General features: G+C 41.9%; 1 protein-coding gene across 1 annotated transcript in view; it reads left to right on the top strand.

Moving 5' to 3' along the window:
* The first annotated feature begins 14,484 nt into the window (after positions 1–14,484).
* RAB11FIP2 (RAB11 family interacting protein 2) overlaps positions 14,485–16,996 on the top strand; it is a 33,313-nt gene continuing 30,801 nt past the window's right edge. Inside the window, exon 1 of the mRNA XM_005154506.3 lies at positions 14,485–15,028. Within this exon, the coding sequence (XP_005154563.2) occupies positions 14,676–15,028 (353 nt within the window). The 5' untranslated portion in view covers positions 14,485–14,675. The remainder of the gene's footprint in view (positions 15,029–16,996) is intronic.

The raw sequence follows: 16,996 nt of genomic DNA, 5'->3' as shown, positions 1-16,996 counted from the left end.
GCAAAGTGGGGTTTATACCCAAATATATGAATCTCATTTGATATCGGCCTAATGGCTACTTTCCCAAATACAACGATGCTTAACTCGACAGCATTTCTGCTGTGATTTATACAAAAGCCAAGTTCAGGGCCAATTCTTTTATTAGCTTTCTCTGACAATATTTCCTTGTCCTATTATTTTCTTGTTTATTTCAACTCAAGGGGGACTCAGGGTGTAGGGGGAAAAGTGGAAGTTATGCTAATGAAATTCTGCGTTTCTCTTTTAAAGACACAAGCATCATCTTTCACTGACGTGCTTCTTCCAAATTCAGGCATGCAGGATCAAAAGTCAAAAGTATTCTCACTCTCAAAAATTAAATCCATAAAAATCTCTAGAATACAAATTTAAATCACAGTGGAGAACACCACACCTTGAAATCAATAGTCAAGTTCAAATACAAAGCTGAAATGCCACCACTGATGATGCTGTGTGGTGAATCTAGCCCAAGCTTTTGTCTGTAATACAGGTTATCAAACATCCCTCTCTGGGAATGGCAGAATGAAGCGATACCAAAGTCACTTCTCCAGGAATTAAACCAACTGCAACTTGTCTGGTGTTGGATGTCTGGTTCTGGTTTTACTTCTACAAGGCTGAAGTTAAACTATATTTTCTTGCTCTCTGTCATTTGACAGAAGAATGTACTCAGCCCCCTACCATTCGCACTGCCTATCTTGCTGCCATCGTTAAGAGAACCTACTGCCTTGTAAAAATGCAACTACATGTGTTTCATAAAAGTCAATATAAACATAACAACACCAGGATACTCACATCTTTCTGGAACAACTGAATTCTGAAACAAGCATCTCTGGTTCTTCCTCCCACAAATGGATCAAATTACATTTCACTAGGTAATAAAGTGTGGTACAATAGCCTGCCCAATCTGTTTTCATCTTGTCTTGTACAAAGCCTCAGATATACTTACTCATTATTCAAACTAATGGGTCTGCATTTGGCATATATTGAATGTTAGCGCTCTCCTTGGAAGTTGCAGAGGTTAACTGCTCCTAACAGTCTCTTTCCTTCCTTTCTGGGCATGTTTTCACCATGGATAATGGAAACAACAGAACTGAATGTCATAAGACCCTAGAATGAAGGTGCTGGTGCAAACCACAGCAATGAAGTAATGGTAGTAATTTTTTTATCCTAATCCCTGATCATCCCAATGGAACATAGTCCATACCTGGAAATATTTTTAAATGGATCAGGGAAGGAATCTGCTCCTGCCAAAATGCCTGCAGAATGGAAGGCCTATGTTATTAAGCATTATTATCATTCTTCGTTCACTTTACTGGTAACGTTTGAGTGATTGTGGCTATACATAAGGAAGAAAAATGCTGTCATAAGGTGAACTGGAGATGTTACACTCTTCATTCAGTTACCATTTCAGAGGAGGAAAAGTATCTTTCTGAATATAAATGACCTAATTTAATGTTAACTGTGAGCTAAATCGTATAGTCCTGTAAGTGATCCTGCTTCAGCAAGTTAAAATCAAAATCACTTTTGAAAATAGAAGCTTAAAAAATATTGTCTATAACTCCTAGGCTCTATAGCAAGGAATTACACAAGCTGCTAATCACGCACATAATGTGAATAAACTGTTGATACAGCTGAAATGTTTTCTTTGCTCTCACTTTGTGCTATAATATTTTCCTAGTGCCTGCGCTCCAAGTAGATACATCACATTTTGATGTGGTGAGGCTCTTTTCAAGGTGTGAAATTGGTAAGTACCAACACCAAAGGAGAAGAAATCTTTTAATACTGCGCTGTGCCACTTGAAGCAGTATTACCCTTTGGCTTCGAGCCACCAAACTCCAGTGAGAACTATTTTATAGCACATGACTATAATAAAAGATATTTAAACATGGCCTAACAATGGATTAAACTAGTAAGACATAGTTTGTGTTAGATCCCAAGGATGAATATCAAAAATAGAGGCAATAGTTTTGAAACAACAGCCAGCAGTGAAAAGTTTACTTCTAATGTAAACCAGACAGTCCCCAAAATAATTTGTGGTTTATTTAATTCTTACCGTTCATCTTATGTTCTTTTTGAGTAAGCTAAAGTAAGACACCCGCCTAAAAACACCAGCTGGTTTAGATTTTGGCTCTGGATCTCTAGTGAGCTGAAAAACTGTAATCTCCATCTGCAAGGGTAGGGAGTCATTGCTGCAAACAGGGAAAATAAGGATTTTGCAGCATATGAGAAGGTGCATTTTGGGAGAAGAGAGAAAAACCAACCTCCCTAATATATTATAATGAATTACTGTTTTGTCATTATCTGGTTATATTTGCACAAACATCAATTGCATGTGAGCCCTGCAAAAGAATGTCTCATTGCCTTTAATATGCACTGCAGTATGCACCCATACAAAATCATTACTGTAACAAAACCAGCTGCGTGTAATAGAAAGCAAATGATTTACAATGTTACTATAAGAAACTACTTTATTTCACATTATCATAAAAAGAACAGCACTGAAAATTTGCATGACAAACACGAGAATCCAGGAAATTCCAAATCTAATTCATTTTTAGGTTTTAATAGGTATTAACTCACAGAGGTGAATTGTGAAGAACAATTCCTGAAGAATATTTCCAGAGAGTTTAGCTGCAATATTGGAACTTGTATTTAGTGAAATGCAAACTAGTTCTGTAGATGATGAAAATGCATAAGCCTGGAATAGTGGATTCACCACTGGGCCTAAAAAAGCACATTTCTTGTTACCTATTTTTTTTTATCATCGTGCTTTGGTTAAAGGTTTGGGTCTAGCAAAAGTCTCTCTTTTGAGTCATTGGGTCTTAACTCCTTTGAACAAAGACTGATGGGTTAGATGCTGTTGCTCTGAAATCTTCAGTTCTGTATCAACCTGCACAGTTTCAGTTTTCAGCTACTGTGAATTATAACAAATAGACACAAGCAGTTTGAAACCCATGTTCTTGCCCGGTCATATGAAGTAGTTGGGTTACTCAACTGATTTAGCAGATTACAAAGGATCAACTCCCAACTCTATGGAGTCACGAAGCAAGTTTCTGTTGTACGGTGGAAGGTAAGCCTATTTTATGCAAGTATGGGAGGAGATAACAGCTGTTACCAAAAAGGTGGCAGGCATGTGAAATAGAAACCAAAGTCTTGAACAAATGAAGCTTTATAAGACCCAGGCAGGACTCAAACAAATGTTCAATGAAAGTCACTTTTATGGCTTTACTTTGGTTTATCGCAAGGCAGTAATAAATGTGTCTCATTAAAAGCCAGTAAAAGAACACCACCTACACCACCGATTGCTGTAACTGCAGATACAGCAGATCTGGAATAGTTACCTAAAGACCCTCATTTCCTAGCATTTAATGCTTCCCTGTCCATATAAACTAGCCTTCTATGGATTTAAAGACTGTTGGATGCTAAAAGCAGCAGCTGTGGCTGGGAAAACGACACTTTGAAAGCCCTGTTTCTTTCTCAAGGTGAAGTTAGAGGGAGGTTGAATGAACATGGAGCTCTCCTTGGCTAAAAACAAATTGCCAGAGGACAACATGCCAACAGAAAGACAGGCAATTCCCCCATTCTGGATAGAGAGTAAGTGTTTTCCCTCAGCTTTATTGCTCAGCGGGTCAAATTCATTCCTGGTGAAATGGCAGTTCCCATGGTGAAGCCGCAAGAAAACTCTGAAACCTTCTGGCACCTGTCAAGCAATGGGGATGTGAAAGTGGGGGGAGGAATTGGCATGTAGAAGCTGGGATTAAGGGTGGGAGCCACCACATAAAAGATTATTCTTGTTCTAGTTGTTAGAACTTTTTTATTGCGTAGAATTTACATACATGCTTATTAAGTGGTTTAAAAAAGAAGCCTGACAGATATTAAACAGCATGCCACACTCTTTATGCTGCTGCCATACAGATGTGTCCAAAGCATAAACAGACTTACAGTCAGCACTCAGTCACTCTATGGGAGAGTATCTCTGTAGTAAATTTCTCCAGAGTTTTCAGGACAATTAACTTGAGAATTGGAAACTTTTTCCCCCCAGATTTGATCCTTTGCTTGATCTCTCACTGCTTTCCAATTATGCAGGGAAAATATATAGCAAGTGTTTTAATACCCTAGATTGAATTTCCTAACCCTAAGCTGGCAGCAGAATTACTGGGCCGGGGATTCTGGCACAAGAAGTACAGCTGTGTGTGAGCTGGTGGGAAAACTACTGGAATATCATGACTAGTCTTGGTGTTCACACTTCAAAGCAGCCATGGAAAATTGAAAATAGATCAGAAAAGAATGATTTCAAGATCTGGGATATCTGCCTTGTAGGGATAGATGTATGCAGCCTAATCTATTTACTTTATCAAAAGAAAGGTTAAGAGACTTGTTCGTGATATATTAATACCTACATGTGGAGAAGATTTGTAATGGCTCTGTAATTTAGCATATAAAAATGAATCAAGACCTAGAAGCTGAAAATGGTCAAATCCTGATTACGGATAAAGCAGACAGGACTTACAGTGGGGTTAATCAGTCATCGGGAAAATTTCTACAAGAGGATCGTGTGCTCTTCACCCTAGAAGTTTTCCAAGTCAACTGGATGGCTCTTTGACATAAGAAGACCTGTAAACTGGGCTGAGTGCAGGATTGCTAGGTGAGGCATTCTGGCCAGGGCAAATTCATTAATCATACCTATGACCACGGATGTGCTGGGGCAGGTCAATCTTACTTAGTTGAATTAGTTGGTAAAATCAGCATTGATATATGACCCATGGTAAAACCTACATCCCGAATAATCCCCTCCTCACAGCCACACTGATGTTCTGGAAGCCCTGTGCTTGCCTTGGGGCACAGCCTCCTTTTTCTTTCACAATACTCTCCATGCCCAGATTTTTCTGTACAACATATAAAAATGGAGCCAGGTAATCTGTTTTGTCCAATCCCACTGGTGCCATGCACAACCCAATTGCTCTCATCTTTCTTCTGTCTCTTTTCTGGCACAGAATCCTAAACTTCAGGCTTGCCATTGGATAGAAAAGTCAGTGAAAGATGTCTACTCTGGGAACGTATACTGGATACTAAAATGTTGAAGTGAGTCTCCATTTCTGTGATATAAGTAATCTCAGCAATGAGCCTGAAAAGTGGTATTCTGGCTTGGATCATATTTAAGTTGTGAGGACTAACTTATATTTTTAACTACCTGTGAGTTTTTCTGAGGAAAGGTTATTTGCATGGTAATGTTAGTCATATGCCTCTTTAGTCAGCACTCTCTAGGCATTATCATTCTGCTCAAACCCAGCAATGATGCAATTAATGCCTTACCTAACATTCATGATATTTTCACTAGGGATGAAAGGGCCCAGGTAGTGGCAGGACACTGTAGAAAAGATCCTGACATAAATTAATCAGCAAGATCCCATTTGGAGCATTGTGTGCAGTTCTGGTGTCCTCAGTGTGATAATGACATGGAGCTGTTGGAGCAAGTTCAGAGGCAGCCACAAGATGATCAGGGGACTGGAGCACCCCCTGTATGAAGACAGGCTGAGAAAGTTGGGGCTGTTCAGCCTGGAGAAGAGAAGGCTGCGTGGAGACCTCATAGCAGCTTCCAGTATCTGAAGGGGGCCTATAAGGATGCTGGAAAGGAACTCTTCACCAGGGGCTGTAGAGATAGGACAAGGGATAATGGGTTTAAACATAAACAGGGGAAGTTTGGGTTAGATATAAGGAAGAAGTTCTTTACTGTGAGGGTGGTGAGGTACTGGAATGGGCTGCTCAAAGAAGTGATAAATGCTCCATCCCTGGAAGTGTTCAAGGCCAGGCTGGACAGAGCCTTGGGTGATATGGTTTAGTGTGAGGTGTCCCTGCCCATGGCAGGGGGGTTGGAACTGGATGATCTTAAGGTCCTTTTCAACCCAAACCATTCTATGATTCTATTGCCCAAGTAGAGCATTTAATTATATGGCCATTTCCATCACTGTAAATGAAGGCTGACATGCTGTTGTAGTAGTATGGGGGAGAGAAAACATGAGATTGAGCAGCAGCAAAGAAACAAAGAAGTTGAAGGAAAACAAAATATGGAGATGATTTAAAATCACTTATGAGACCTGTGCCTGCTAATGCATTTTTTCAAATGATTATGACTTACATAAAATACATTCAGACATCTTCTTCTCATTAGAAATACTGAGTTGAAAAAGATATAACCAGTATCCCAGTGTGTTCCTCTTACATGAGCTTTTGAACCACAGCTACGAAGTTGCATCCAGCATTGGTATGACTTCACATCATATGTTGCTGGATGATGAGACATCTGTGTTCTTACATGGACAATCATATACTCCAGCATCAGTGAGAGTGTTTCTAGAGAACAATTGCTGACGTCTTAGCATGGTTTCTATTTTGCCATTGGGACTGGTGTGGTCCATCTTTGATTTCATATTCTTCTAGCATATGGGATTTTCAAAAGACCTGCTGTAGAGAGCTTTTACTGCTCTTCACTGCTTTTTCACAGTTAGATAGACAATGCTGTCAAACATCAATGGAAAAAGGGGGAGCATCACTGATTTAAGCCATGCAGGTACAGTGTAAACCTTAAGGTAATGACCAGAGGAAGAAAACAAATCACTTTTGATAATGCAAGGTCCATTCAAAGGAGCACAGAGGGTGACATCTATATCCTAATTCTGTTAGTACTGACTTTTCAGTGAGGCTCAACAAGAGAGAGTTCCGGTGGCAAACTCCCACTGCACTTCTGCTTTTAAAAGCAAAGACAAAGCAGCATGAAAAGCAAAGCTATACATCCAACAAGAGATTGCAACACCAGGTAACTGCTTTCATTGTTATTTACTCACACTCCAAACCCAACTAAACCTGACTGCATCACTTTGCTTTCATGTGCAGGTACATTTTCGGAGCACAATTCTAATGTGATAGTGGACAAAGTTACAGAAGAGCCTAAGCAGATTAGGGAAAGAACTGCAAATAATCAGGCTAAATTCTGCTCTCTGTCACAGTGGAGAAAATTCTCAGTAATTACCCCACTGCCTTTGGTGGAGTGATCCTAGATTTATATTACTGTAAATGACAGCAAAAATTGGACCCAATATAGAAATAATCTATCAAAAGCCCTAAGTGTAGTTGTACAATTCAATCTGTAAATAATGCCACTAATGCACATATGGCTAATTTACATCCAGACTATGAGAACATATCCAGTGCTGATTTCCAGGATGCGTGAAGCACTAGGCAGTGCCAAAATAAATGCGCAGTATTCCCATAGCCTTCATGATCCTTCCAACTTCTGGTTCTGGGGAGAAGATGCACTACAGATATTTTGGAAAAGTGAAATTTTATCTGTTATATGAGCATGTATTGGATAATTCTTACAGAAAAGGCATAGAAGGCTGTCAAGCAGCACTGCATGCCTACTTGCATGAGCTCTCTCCTAAGCACTCTCCTCTCAATAAGTTGTTTTTATCTAATTTGTCTCTTACTGGGAGCAGAATTTTAGGAGCAGCTTGAATCTTCTAAGAATAAACCATGCTTCAAAGAAAGGAGGGTTTTAAGTAACATTAGAGAAGAGTGCTTGGAGTACATACATTTAATGCACATAAAACTTAACTACAGCAATTTCATTTAGATTCCTTCTCTAATCACATATTTATATTGAGACCTTGCTGAAGCCAAATTGAAATTTGTATTGCTAGGAGGCAAAGATGATATAAAATCTGAATTATTCATCAACTCTGCAAGAGAAAAAAATTCTCTCAAAATATCAAATATTGTTCTGGGCTTTTTATCAGTTCTGTGGGTGAAGAGTTAGCAAAATCTATGTTTTGGTTTATCAAGGCTTGAAAGGAGATATGTTAAGTTTAAACGTATCAAATACATCAAACCTCCATCCTTCCTTATAAAACATTTTGTTATGTTATTTCATTTTACTTTTTGTATCATCAGGGAAGAAGGCTTCTCCTATTACCAACACGCAGGAGGTGTTGAGACCCTGCAGTTAACTGCAGATTAATCACGGCTGACTCAGTGCTGCAGGTGGATTCCATTAGACCCTTCAACAACAGAAGAGACATGAGGGGTAGTCCTCTGGTAGAGTGAAAACCCTGGGAAGAGAGTTTGGGGGCAGCTAAGTCTGGGAAAAAGTCTTGGGAATGAGCAGGAAGTTTAAATGTGTTGTTTGAATTAAGGAGACAAAACTTGGAGGAGGCCTTTTCACTCTTTTCAAAGAGCACGCTCTGCTTTAAGGTTGGTAGGTATTTTATCTGCCTGTGCAACTGCTAACTTAGTGCACAAAGGCATAATGTAAGTATAACCATTTAATCTTATTGCAAGTAATTCCCTCTTGCCTGCCCTCATATGGCAATCTACTGATGTTGAATGTGTAGGTTTTGTAAAGCACTTTGAGGCCCCAGAGGGGGAAAAGAAGTAGAGAAGTTCAGAACTTCCATGACTAAGAACTTTCTTATGACATTATTTTCTTGTATTTGCTGAGATTCTCCCTCAGAGAGTTGGTAACTTTGGATAATTTCTGAGGTAATTGTCTCTGAGATCCCAGGAGACCTATAAAGCCAGAATGAATGCACGAGTTCCTTAAACCCAGGAAAAATACCTCTGAAAATGTCTCATACTCTGAAAATGATAAAAATATCTTTTTTAAACTTCTAATTCATTAAGAAGCCAGAAAGAAGGTCATCATTTTGAAGTTGTTTCAATTACTAATGTTTCCTAGGTTCTGTCAAGCACAAAAAAGGTTATTCTCTGCAGAGATGGCAAATTATCCTTGACCCTCCCTATATTATTTATGTTCATTTCCAGTGCATAGAAGCTGTTTGTGTCCTTCAAGCATTGGACATGTGCTGAAAACACACACAAAAATATATGCATTTAAGTTGGGACATTAAAAACTTAAACAAGGGAAGTTTAGGTTGGATATAAGGAAGAAATTCTTTCCTGTTAGGGTGGTGAGGCACTGGAATAGGTTGCCCAGAGAGGCTGTGAATGCTCCATCCATGGTGGTGTTCAAGGCCAGGTTGGGCAGAGCCTTGAGTGACATGGTTTAGTGGGAGATGTCCCTGCCCATGGCAGGGGGGATAGAACCAGATGATCTTAAGGTCCTTTCCAACCCTAACCATTCTATGATTTTAAAATAGATGTTATATAGCCAATTTCCATTTCTAATTATAACTCTTTAGCTTGAGCCCTAGTTTGCATTTCCATGATTTTTGAACTTCTCTAAGGGTCAATTTGGAGGTTTCCATGAAGTTTTAGGAGAGCCAACATCAAATCTGAATCTAGCCCTTAGCAGTTAGAAGAGCTGCATGTGTCTTGACCTGGAGGTACTGCTGAAGACAGTCAGAATCTCACTAGGTGTATGGCAGGATGATGGCCTTTCGGTGTGTCTGAGGTTCAGTGTGTCTATCCCAGGTTAGAAGTGCTCAAGGAGTTTGCATGATGGGGATGTTTTGACAGAAGAATGAAATGCCTTGTCTGCTTATGATTTGTGCAAAAGCTGCTGAGAGATAGGTGTTTTCATGTTCTTAAGGCTGAACTGAAATTTAGTCCAGACAGCTGACTAACGTCTTGAGACACAGGCAGTTTGGGTCAAATCTGGATGACTGGCAAGTTCAATTATGGCATTTGATGACTGTTTTACAGCATTTAAGCCTCTTTGAACTTCATAATGGGTGACAGTGTTGAAAGGCTGTGAAGTGAGTCCAGCTAAAAATGAACAAAAAAGATGATGCTTCCAACATTCTTAGTGGTACCTGGCATTTATTTGAAGTCTGATATCACATACAGTTTTACTGTCTCTGAGACTGACAGGTTTCTGGTTCAAAAGTACATTTTTCTATCAGAACAATGGACAATTCTATGGGCATTTACCTGATTTCAAGTTCCTGCTCCCCTTTCCAGAGACACATTTCCTTTGCTGCTTTTTGTATGATCCTGTTTATTGCAATAATGCAAGAAAGACAGTGAAGAATGAGCCAGGGGAGACACAAATTGCATCTTAAGCAAAGAATAGGACAAACCCATACTACTGAGGGCAATCATCTCCTTTTGAGGAGACATTCCAAAAGAGTAAATGTGAAAGGTATACAGGACCACACAGAGCTGGACATTGCCAAAATCACCCAGCCTCCAAAAACCTTGAACACTTTGAGATGCAAAATTCAGGTTCAGGACAAAAGTGTGATGACTATTCATCCAGCTTTTAATATTCACATGGAAATACTTCCAGCTTAATGAATTCTTCTCAAACCAAGAGAGCAGACAAAAACAGTAGCTTGAGAAAAACCTTCCAATTCGCAGTGGTGGGTTTGAGCCCAGCTATTTGATTTCTGCAGTCAATTAATTCCAGTGAATTCCTGAAGAAGTCACTAATTGAAAAAACAACCACAGCTAAGATAAAGTTAACAGACAACAATATTCAGTCTCAAAATTTGCATAGTCTCTCCAGAAAACGTGCAATCTGGACAGTTGCAACAGCTACTGAAAGTTAGAGTCAGCTAGGCAGAAAGCAGAAGCTTGTTACATGCCCAGACAAAACCAGCCTGCGCTTCACAACTATACAACATTCAAAGCAAACACATCATCAGAGATCTGCCAACAAAGAATTACTCAGCAAATAATTTCAAAGAGGAGATAGCATTTTCATTTTAAAAAATAACAAAATGCTTCTTACTTCATAAACAGAAATCAGGGAGAAGTTAAATTGCCAAATTATCTGCTACAGTTTACCACTGCAAGCACCCGCAACTGCTCTGATCCTCTTTAGCAAGTAAGTGACTGGAAATGAGAAGCAGAAGATGGAACTGTCTCAGCAGCACAAGCAAGATTTCCTTGCATTTTCTTTTGCAAGGGCAGCTGGAATATCAAGCCTGATGTTTAATCAGATGTACTGTTGGCTCAGGAGGGAGAACTGAGAGGGTATTTCAAATTACTGACAGAAAAAAATCCACTATAATTCTTGGAATTCCCTCTATAAAAAAACCTGCACATCTGGGCCAGAAATGCCTGGAAGAATGTGTAATAGAGATAGAAGGCACACATGAGGATTAAGGTTCTGTATTAAATACGCCACAGATATCCACTGTTGTTCTGTGATAAACAGTCATTTTTTAAACTCGCTCTCATCACTATCCGTGAGGAGAAGGGGTATTGGAGTAGCCACCAGGAGTACAGGACAGATATTGCAAATGAGAAATGTAGAAACAGTTTTCTAAGGCCAGAGATTCCAGTTTTGATGGTTGTTTTCTTCAGCAGCAAGGATTCTGGGTTTGCTTTTCTCAGCTGCCTTTCTCCAACCCTGCATGTGTGGTGGGAGGACAGGAAGAAATGACAAGGCAGAGAATGATACAGGAGCTCTCAACCATCCTCAGAGAGAAATCCTTTTAACCACAATATAGTGCTCAAGGGAGCTCTTTTTGGGTTCAAGCTCTAAATGTAATGTTTTGAGCTCAAAATTCTCTATAGGAAACTAAACCAAGGACTAGGAAATTTATGGTAAAACATCCCCAGCATCAGTAGACTCTGACAGAAAACATGATGCTGTGATGACAGCAAGTTTAAACAGTGATTGTCCATCACAGAACAACAGTGAATATCTGTGGTGTATTTAATACAGAATCTTAATCCTCATGTGTGCCATCTATTTCTACCACAAGTTCTTTCAGGCATTTTTGCCTCAGGAGACCTGCATTCTTTTTTAACGAGTTTGTCCTGCACCCAAAGTGCTTGATCTCAAGGTGGGGAAGAAAAGCAGAAGCAAAGGGAAGGTACAGTCTCATAACCAAAATGATGCATAGAAAACAAAATGGATTTTCTAATGTAATATTTACTAAATCATGGACAGTGATGAGTAAAACCTACAGTGTATACAGCCACTGAGAGGAGGTGGTGGTGTAGTAAATGGGAATCTGAGTAATTTCTGGATTAATGCTCTCACAGAGTGCCAGGGGACATTGTGTTGCTGGAGATATCATTATTTCTCCAAGATGTTTTGTCATCTATATCGCACATTACATTCAAGAAGATGACAATGTCCCTATTCCAAAGAGGACAAAATTAAAAGGCTGGATTGCAACTTGACCCTAGGGGGGAATGAGAAGGAATAAAATATATCTGGTGCATCTTTGAGCAGAATTCACTTTAAGCACAGGGGTGGGGGAGTTGAGAGGGCATCTCCCCAGTGCCCACTCCAGCAGCTGAGCAGAGAGACATGAGGAAGGCCCTGCTCCCCTCTTCCATGTGCCAGATTGTGCATAAGGATTACAGGACTCATAATCTGCTTATTTTTTTAAGCAGGGAAGGCAGATTTGTTGTTGTATTGATAAATTGTATGCAGAGGTACAGAAGTTCTTCCACTTCCCCTCATATGTGTGCATATGTATGCCAGCCAGCCCCTGTTTAGAAAGACACAGTAACAAGAAATTACAGAACACCAATAAAAGACAAGGAAGGAGCACAATCCTGCCTGGTATAAGAACTCATAAAGCTTTCCCTAAGACGCAGCACGTAAGACATAATGTTTGACTTAAATTTCTGATTAAATAAATACATTCTGCCTACCTAAAATTCATCTCTTGTTTTGATTTGATGAGTGCATCATGCTTGGTTTCTATTTAGTGCAATGAAAAAGATTCTATTAAAACAGAATTTGTATGTGGTAAAATTCAGTTAAGAAATACTGCAGTGTACATATGTCTCCCTGGTTTCCAACAAGAACCCTGTGGCTCTCCCCCATGGCCTGAGTCTCCTGCAGAACACTGTCACTATAATCCTTCCTGGCTCTTCCAGCCTGAAATGCTGCTACTCTTCCCCCAACCGCAGCAGCTCACCCTGGGAGCTCCACTGACAGCTCACTGCAAAGCATTTAGGGAAACACCCGACTGGGGTGGCAATTTATCCCAAAGAGTTAACATGCAGCCTTAACTTGATTGTCACCAGTACAAAGCAAGGCAGATAACCACACCATTTATAACTCTCTAAGAAATTGCTACCCTAGATAATCCATTTGCATGCTTGTGACTAAAAATGATCTCAAACACATTCTGAAGTTATTATGGACCATCTATTTTCTGCCATCAACAAAAATCAGACACAATGTGAAAGGAAAGAAGCGCCAGCACTGTGCCAATTACCACAGCAAGCACAAAAATATCTTTCCCAGTCAAAACCTAAGGGTCTTTTAAGTAGTTATTTAAATTGTGTACAGAGATAATGCGAGCAGGGACTCGGGCTAATGACTGTGGATAGACTGGTGATCCCCAGCCTCTTCTGACCCTGGACAATAACTCGCTCAGCATTAAGCGCTGTGGGCAGCATCATACTTTACCCTCCCTAATGGCTTTCAGCTTTAACTTTTTAATTTCCTGTAGGTCTCAGCAGTATGAGAAGGTCTCCCAAGCTTTTTGTTGCTCACTAACCCGTGAGCCAGGGACCAGGGACTCATGAGTGAGGGGTGGTGGATGAAGTATTATCTGACTCGGTTGCTGATTTCCCTGCTTGTGACAGGGGGTGGGATACACAGCCTCGCAAAGCTCATTTATGGGGGCTTCTCTGACTGTAGAAACAAAGCTTAATACCTGCCACTCCGCTTACAGGTGTGTGCACATAGACACATATAACCTCCGTCAACAAAACGATGTGTCCTCAAACAGCATTGTCACTGTGGGCGATGGGATGGAAAAGAGAAGTTCCTGATGTGGCTGGCAGCGGGAGGGGATGACAGCTTGCTCTGGAGCCACACAGGCCTGTGTCTAGCTCCATGGCTGCTCCTGAGCCCCTATATAGATAATAATAATTATTAATAACAACAACAATGGCTGTTTACAGACGTTCCCTCTCCCCCACGGCTCCAGCAGAGATCCCCCTCCCCTCTACAAATAAAATTAGCGATGAATTAATTAACACGACAGGGACCTCAGGCGGGAGGGCCCCGAAAGCCCCGCTCCCCGTTATCCCGGTGCCCTCGGCAGCGCCCGGCACGGCGGGGAAGGGGAGGGGACGCTGCTGTGGGGAGGGGGCGAACCCTGCCCTCTGCCCTCTGACCGCCGCGGAGGCCGCCGCCGCTGGCAGCATGGGGAAGGCGGAAGCGGCGGAGCCGGCCCGTGAGGCCGGGCGGCGGCGGGGGGAGAGCGCGGCGAGCGGCTGAGGCAGGCGGGCGGTAGGGAAGGAGGGAGGGCAGCGCCGTGACGGCCGCGGCGCCCGGCCCGACACCCCCGCGGGGAGCGGGGCGGCCGAGAGCCCCAGCCCTGCGCTGCCCGCAGGCTCCGAGCCGGGAGGGGCCGCCGGAGGCCGCACCGGGCCGGGCCGCGCTGAAGGGACCGCGGCTCCTACGGGCCGGGAGGAGGAAGGGCCCTGGCCGGGGGATGCGCTGGGAGCGGCGGGGAACCGGGCCGGCGGCTGCGGGAAGGGATCGGGGGGAAGGAGAGCAGTAGTGCCGGTGCCGCGGGGGACATGGAGCCGCAGGTAGGGCTGCGTGGGGAGGGGGGGACGTGAGGACCGGGGGGTGCCACCGTCGGCCGGGAGCGCTGGAGGAAGGACCACGCTGAGCCCCTGACAGGTGTCTCGCCACACGTAAGTGCCCTTAACGCAGCAGCTTGAAGACTTAAGAGACTTTGTGCTTGTTATTGCTGCTGCTGCGGTCTTCAGAGATGATGTTGGCAGAGCAAGCCCAGAAGTGGTTCCCAACTCATGTGCAAGTTACGGTCCTTCAAGCCAAAGGTCTGAAGCCAAAAGGTAAAAATGGCAGCAACGATGCCTACACCATCATACAGCTGGGCAAGGAGAAGTACTCCACCTCGGTGGCTGAGAAGACCCTGGATCCCGTATGGAAGGAGGAGGCCTCCTTCGAGCTCCCTGGATTACTCATGCAGGAGAATCCAGAAAAATACATCCTGTACCTGATTGTCATGCACAGGTCGCTGGTGGGGCTGGACAAGTTTTTGGGACAGGTGTCCATCAGTCTGAATGATATATTTGAAGACAAGCAAAGAAGGAAAACAGAGTAAGTGATGGTTGGTTTTTTCATTATAATTTGTATTCCTTGTACATGTGGGGAGGATGGGAAATAGTAGCCATACATGGCAGCGTACTTTGAAATGAGATTGGGATGTTTCTCTCTTCTATGGGGTGTTCAAGGCCCCTAAAGTTATGCTATGTTAGGCTATGTTATATACAGTTATGCCACTGTGGCCTGACCTCTTCTAGAGTTTACTGTAATCACAGTGGTTGCCCTGCACAGGGAAGGACTGTCAATAACATTAACATTTTTTGACAGTTGTGTGTGTGACATGAACTCATTACAGTCTGTTTTTCTAAAGGTTTTGGTTCGTTTTGCTCAGGGCCATATCCCCAATCAACTGCTACCTCAGTTTGAGCCATGTATGGGACTTAGACTCCCTCGAAGCCTGATTTCATTCTCTTTAAAAATGTTTTCCTTCATTTGCTGCTACCAAACGCCTTTAAGTATTCTATATTTATGTTTTAGTGGTCAATGAACTGTGACTTAACGATAGCTTACCCCAGCAGCACAGTGCTTGAGCCTCATTAGTCCTAGGCCACAATCCTGCAGGCTCTTCTGTACAGCAGGCCTCAACAGAGAAGGCTGAAGGGAAACATGTGCTGTTGCAGTTGCTTCCATCATTGCCTACATAATCCTTTGTCAAATAAAATTGCTGTTTGCCAGCAAATTCTGACACTGGAATGCAAAAAAAGGGGGAAAAAAAACCAACTCCAAACCACCATAAGCATCACAGCAGTTTATTAGGTTAAACTGTGAACAGGTCTAAAGCATAACTAACTTTTCTGGTTTTTGCAACAAAATGAGTAAAATTGCTATAATTTCTTGTTAAGACATGGTTGCAGAAAGATGTCTGGTACCAGTGTAATTTATCCTTCAACGTGTATGGGAATAAACCATCGGTGTAAAGGTATTGCAGGCGTGCCTGTGACTGTGTGATTTGTGTTTGTTTTAGCTGTGCTTATCCCACAGAAGCAGTCCAAGAGCATCATGGAGAACTGCAAGCTAACAGTGTGTAGGCAGTGACGTATGAGCATGGGCGCATCTTTTTGCAGTGGTTAAAAGTTCCTACCCCAGGTGCCTTTCCTCCTCTAGTGTCTCTTAGGTAGAGTAGAAAGGGCCAAATCCCAGCTGTTAATTAAAGTCTTGTATTTCTTCTATTAGTGATGGTGGGTCTATGGTGAGATGTTGGACTTTGATTGAAACATGAATAAACTGACTGATTGTCTGTCACTGATTGTGGTGGAGAGGCCTGAACATCCAGCAGAGTCTTGAGCAGTTGGAGATGGAGGAAACAGCAACACAAGCCAGGTCTTGGTCAGGCAACTGTTTCTGAAGAAACCATCTCAAAACCTGGTCCTGCATATGTATGGTGACAGAGGTTGAAGCAGCAATAAGGATAAGTCAAAGCTGTCTTTGCCCTGGTGTTGGGTTTTATTTTGTTGACTAAATTCCTAGCAAAGCAGTATGTTCACTAACCATATAATAGGAAAGAACGTGTCTGTGCAGAATCTCTTGTGGGTTCATGAGCTAAAGTATTATACTTTTTAATTGCTTATCTTTTTAAGGACAAACCAGTTAACGTTTATGCAATACATGGTGAATGCCTGTAGCCTAGGGTCTGAATTTCTGTTTACACTTGATTCAAGGCGTTTCAGTGCTCTTCAGACATGCATCTTAAATATTCCTTAATCGTCAGTTGTAATTATCTTACCAGTCAGTAGGCAACTGCCTTAAACACCTACAGAAAAAAAAGGTGAATGAATGAATCTGGAGGAAAATATGTAAATTATTCATGTATTACTGTGAGTAACAAAATCTCTTTTCTCTTTGAGGAACCATATGCACAAATGTTAGCAAAAGTAGTATTGGAGTCTTAAAAAATACTGCAAAAACCTGAGAGTTGGGTGATTAACATAGTGCTGGAGATAGTTAAATAAACAGGCATATCTC

This window comes from Melopsittacus undulatus, chromosome 4, assembly GCF_012275295.1.
Source record: "Melopsittacus undulatus isolate bMelUnd1 chromosome 4, bMelUnd1.mat.Z, whole genome shotgun sequence".
Lineage (NCBI taxonomy): Eukaryota > Metazoa > Chordata > Aves > Psittaciformes > Psittaculidae > Melopsittacus > Melopsittacus undulatus.
This window is presented reverse-complemented; position numbering and strand designations above follow the sequence as displayed.